Consider the following 5824-nt stretch of genomic DNA (forward strand, 5'->3'; position numbering starts at 1 on the left):
AGTTAGTGTGTGACATAATGTGTTAGCGTGTAATATGATAATTTGTGTGTGACATAATGTGTTAGCGTGTAATATGATAATTTGTGTGTGACATAATGTATTAGCGTGTAATATAATAATTAGTGTGTGACATAATATGTTAGCGTGTAACATAATGGTTAGTGTGACATAATGTGTTAGCGTGCCCGGACTGTTTATCCGATCGTTCATCGTTCATATCCCGTTATTGTTAAATAGCGTTTTGCACTTCGGGGTCGTGGGTGCGATATAAGAGGGAAAGACAATTTCCACTATTCGGTTTGGCAAGCAAGTAAACAAGAGAGTTGTAAATGGAGTATACTTGGAAATACTACATATTTACTGAATATACACACATCTATTAGGCCGTCAAGAAATTAATGTCGCTTTTTTTTTTTTAGATGAAATTCCCGAACAACTTATATATCAAAATAAAACATTCATTAAATGAAATAGTCTCCATTCTTATCGATGATGCTTTTCCATCTTCTAATCAGGTTGTTAATGCTCTGATTAAGGAAATCACTTGGCTTTGAAGCAAAAAACATGTCGATGTCCTCTTTAACGTATTGTTTCATGAGAGACATGCAATTTCAGGGCCATTTCACGAGTGTGTTGCTTTGGGTTAGACTCAACAAGCGTCTTCAGAGCACCAATTTCAACATGTCGGCTCTTGCCATCACAGTTTTTAAGGCTAAAGTCACCTGAACGAAATTTGCTGAACTATCGTTGACACTTACGAACGTTCAGAACATTTCCATAAACTTCTTTGATATTCTTTGTGGCTATAGAGGCGTTATTTCCTCTCTCGTATTCAAACAGCATTACATGCCGAATGTGTGTTTCGTCGTGTGGCATCACTATAAGGGATTAGAGTATACTAAACTTTACACATTATATAGGCTACGTTAACGGGACGTTTAGGCGGTTCGTTTAACTATTATACGTGATGCACGTTTTTTTTGGGGGGGGGGTTAATGAAAGTGTTCCAAAACGCGACATTAATTTCTTGACAAGCTAATATTTTATTATCATGCATATCTTAAATCTTTCTATGCTTTCCTGTTTTCTGAAGAGCAACAGGCTACAGAAAGTGAATCACACGTTACTAATTTTCTTTCACGTTTAATGTTAAATCTAATCAACTTTCGGCCTTACTTTAACTCGTATTTAAACTCCTTTTCTCTATTTAAGTTTATGAAGAGACAGTTAAAGATAACTTTTACTTGCCAGAAATTAGGGGGACCGTACTCCAAGGCACCCCTGTCACTGTTGCTTTACAGTCAGTGTTTTCCTCACGAAAATCGCAGAACATCAAGGTTGGATCTGGGGTTTCCATACTTGGTCCTTTTCCGTCTGCAGACTCTTTAAGTAAATGTTAAGAACTGACACTTAAAAAAAACCCTTTTAACTTTAATAATTACGCATTGTAAAAGATGAAATATGCGTTAATTATGAACATATTTATTATTTGATGTTGATGAAATGTTATATGAAATTTTTTGAGAGGTTCTGCCCTGAAAAATCACAGTTTTAGTGTTTACCTGGAGATATTGATAAATTCCGGTCGGCATTTAGTACTTGCATGATGATGTCAAAGAAATTCTGGTGTCACGTTACAGTATATTTCTCAATGGCTCGGCAGTAAGTCCCTCGGCTTATAACGCTAAAAATCGGGTTTCCATAGCCACAGGTACATATAGCTCACAGTGTAGATCTTCTCTTTAGAACAAACAAACTTACAGGATAACAGTAGAAAATTATTTTAAGTGATTATGCCGAGGGAATGTGAGTTAAGCGATGTATTTGTTCTTTACGGTTCAGTTTGTGTAGTTTAGATGATGATATCAGTATTTGTTAGTGTATTTTATTTAGCACACAGATACACAATGACGGAGCTGTGTTCTATCCACCGCGAGGAATCGAACCCAGAATTGCAGTGCCGTAAGTCCGAAAAGTTACCACAGACATACCGGGAGATAGTGAAATCAGTAATGCATGTTTGACACATTTTAACTGGGTGAACTTTTGAGCAATCTGATTATATATATATGTAGTAGAAGATGATATGAAAAAACTGAGGGAAAACTTGAGTTTTCTGATGAGTTAAATTTTACAACTAAAAACATTTGTAACTTTTTTTTTCTCTAAGAAGTTGAGTATTAATTTGGTGTTATTTAAACTTTGGAGCAGTTAATTATCAGTATTTAGCTAGATGACATTTGACTGAACATATTTATAGGTTTTATTACTGCAGGGTGGGCTAAGCCTAAGATAAGTATAACTGTTTGTTGAATATATTTGGTATCTTTGTCTGTTTAACTGTTTGTTTAAGATTTTTGGTATGTTTATTTAACCGTTTACTTAATAAATTTGGTATCTTTGTCTGTTTAACTGTTTGTCTAATATATTTGGTATCTTTGTCCGTTTAACTGTGTGTTTAAGAAATTTGGCTGTCTGTTTAACTGTGTGTTTAAGAAATTTGGCATCTTTGTCTGTTTAGCTGTTGGTTTAAGATTTTCGGTATATTTGTTTAACTGTTTGTTTAACAAATTTGGTATCTTTGTCTGTTTAACTGTTTATTTAAAATTTTTGATATCTTTATCTGTTTAACTCTTTGTTTAAAAAAATCTGGAATCTTTGTATGTTTAATTGTTTGTTGAATATATTTGGTATCTTTGTCTGTTTAACTGTTTGTTTAAGAAATTTCGCATCTTTGTCTGTTTAACTGTTTGTTTAAGATTTTTGGTATATTTATTTAACTGTTTGTTTAATAAATTTGGTATCTTTGTCTGTTTAACTGTTTGTTTAAAATTTTTGGTATCTTTATCTGTTTAACTCCTTGTTTAAAAGAATCTGGTATCTTTGTATGTTTAAGAAATTTGGTATATTTGTCTGTTTGTTTGAGTAATTTGGTATATTTGTCCGTTTAACTGTTGGTTTAACAAATTTGACATCTTTGTCTGTTTAACTGTTTGCTTAAGATATTTGGCATCTTTCTCTGTTTAACTGTTTGTTAAAAAAAGCTGGTGTTTTTGTATGTTTAACTGTTGGTTTAACAAATTTGACATATTTGTCTGTTTAACTGTTTGTTTAAGATATTTGGTATCTTTCTCTGTTTAACTGTTTGTTTAAAAAAATCTGGTGTCTTTGTATGTTTAATTGTTTGTTGAATATATATGGTATATTTGTATGTTTAACTGTTTTTTTAAGATTTTTAGTATATTTGTCTGTTTAAGATTTTTGGTATATTTGTCTGTTTAACTGTTTGTTTAAAAGAAGTATTAGGCTAAGGAAGGATAATTTATTTACCTTTAGAGTTGATAGGTTGCTTGTGGTTATTAAGTACAAACTATACAATGGGTTATCTGTGCTCTGCTCACTATGGGTATCAAAACCCGATTTTTAACACCGTAAACTTGCTGAATTACCTGCCACTGAGCCACTGGAAGGTAACTTAAATGTTCAAATTATTTATCCAACTATTATTTCTTGGTTTGTTTTAGAGTAAAGCCATATTAGATTATGCTGTGTCAACCGCGGCGAATCGAATCCCGGATTCTACCTTTGTAAGTCCATAGATGTATCGTTGTCCCATTATTTAGTAGCTGCTTTTCTTTAGTTAATTATTTAGATATAGTAATAAGTTAAAGGTAACAAAATGTGTACATCTGTAGTAATTAATACTATTGATGAAAGTGAACAGTATCAGTAACAATGAATATTACCAGTTCTAATTAATACTATTAATAATTGTGAATAGTATCAGTAACAATGAATATTATCAGTTCTAATTAATACTATTGATAAAAGTGAACAGTATCAGTAACAATGAATATTATCAGTTCTAATTAATACTATTAATAATTGTGAATAGTATCAGTAACAATGAATACTATCAGTTGTAATTAACACTATTAATAATAGTGAATAGTATCAGTAACAATGAATATTATCACTTCTAATTAATATGTACTATTAATGATAGTGAACAGTATTAGTAACAATGAATAGTATCGATAATAGTAAATAGTATCAGAAATAATGAATAGCGTAGATAATAATAAATAGATTCAACAGTAGCGAACAAAGTGTTACCTATAAAGAATATAGTGCTGAAAAATATAATAGGTGTAACAGTAATGATTTGTGACAAGTATAATTAATCACTATCATACTTCGCCAGCGTTCACACCATAACAACTGTTGTTGTAATAAATGGCCTATATAAAGAGTGTTCCATAAAGAATGTAGGCCTAACATAATGTCTTATGACAAGTATACTTAGTTACAGCCACGTTTCGCCAGCTTACAAAAAAGCATTCACATAATAACGAAAACTACTGGTAATAGTGAATTGTATCGGTAATATTGAGTAGTTTCAGTAATAGTGTTTTTTTCATTATTATTCTGTATTTCGATACTTGTATTTCACTTTAACGTGGCAGTTATAGACTACAGGGAAGGCAGCTAGTCAACTCCGCCCACCGCCAACTTTTGGGCTACTCGTTTATCAACGAATAGTGGGATTGACCGTTGGATTTTAATGCCTTCACGGCTGAAAGCATGTTCGACCCCGCGATCCTCAGATTGCGAGTCGAGCGACTTAACCACGAGGCCATCCCAGACCCGGTAATAGCGGATAGTATCGTTAATAATAACTAGCACCAGTAACAGGTTAGATAGTAAGTGGTATGAGAACAATCTAAATTAATTCATTAAAGACTGTTTAAACTAATCTTCCACAGTGTTGGGGGGGGGGATAAATTAATTGATAGGATAGCTATAGCGATAAGAGGTTGAGGGGCATGAGATATAGAGCATAAAAAGTTAAATAATAGTTTGAAACATAAGTTATCAGGTTTAAAGATGAACACAGTAGATACACTAACGAGTTTAGTTGGTATTATTCTAATGTTAGGAACAAAATGGATGATTTCAGATCTTTAGTTAAATGTATAATGGCAATTATTGAAAGATGGTTGGATATAAAGAACGTTCGTAATAGGAATTAGTTTGAAATTCTTGCTTATTGGTTATTTAAGTTACAAGACTTTTCAAAAAAGGGTTGGGGTGGCTCTTTATACGAGTTATTCCCTCTAGCACATTGGGAATAAAGAAATGAAAACAGCAGTGAAAATGTGGAATATGTGTTGGTTGAAATCAGGGATTTTAACTGTTAGTTGTTATGCCACCTCATAAAACAGGGACATTTTAACTGGTAATTGTTTAGGCCACCTCATAAAATGGGGATGTTTTAACTGTTAGTTGTTATGCCACCTCATAAAACAGGGACATTTTAACTGTTAGTTGTTATGCCACCTCATAAAACAGGGACATTTTAACTGGTAATTGTTTAGGCTACCTCATAAAATGGGGATGTTTTAACAGTTAGTTGTTATGCCACCTCATAAAACAGGGACATTTTAACTGGTAATTGTTTAGGCTACCTCATAAAATGGGGATGTTTTAACAGTTAGTTGTCATGCCACCTCATAAAACGCGGACATTTTAACTGGTAACTTGTTCAAATAATCAGAGATTTCAACTGGTAATTGTTCAGACCACTTGATCAATCAATGAGAAAGTGTAGAATGAAATCAGGGTTATTACTAATAAAGATGCTGATATAATAATTACGGGACATTTTAACTTCAGACACATTGATTGGGATCGTATGGAGTCAAACAATGAGAGGTTTCTTGACTTTAGACACATTGATTGGGATTGTATGGAGTCAAACAATGAGAGGTTTCTTGACTTTAGACACATTGATTGGGATTGTATGGAGTCAAACAATGAGAGA

The 5824-nt window shown here is 32.7% G+C and overlaps 1 protein-coding gene across 1 annotated transcript in view; it reads right to left on the reverse strand.

Annotated features, from left to right (window-relative positions):
* LOC106462635 (CRISP/Allergen/PR-1-like) overlaps nucleotides 1-5824 on the reverse strand; it is a 25921-nt gene that overhangs the window by 7706 nt on the left and 12391 nt on the right. Inside the window, exon 5 of the mRNA XM_013922579.2 lies at nucleotides 1249-1383. Coding sequence (XP_013778033.2) covers nucleotides 1249-1383 — 135 coding nt within the window. The remainder of the gene's footprint in view (nucleotides 1-1248; nucleotides 1384-5824) is intronic.

Source organism: Limulus polyphemus, unplaced genomic scaffold (assembly GCF_000517525.1).
Source record: "Limulus polyphemus unplaced genomic scaffold, Limulus_polyphemus-2.1.2 Scaffold1215, whole genome shotgun sequence".
Lineage (NCBI taxonomy): Eukaryota > Metazoa > Arthropoda > Merostomata > Xiphosura > Limulidae > Limulus > Limulus polyphemus.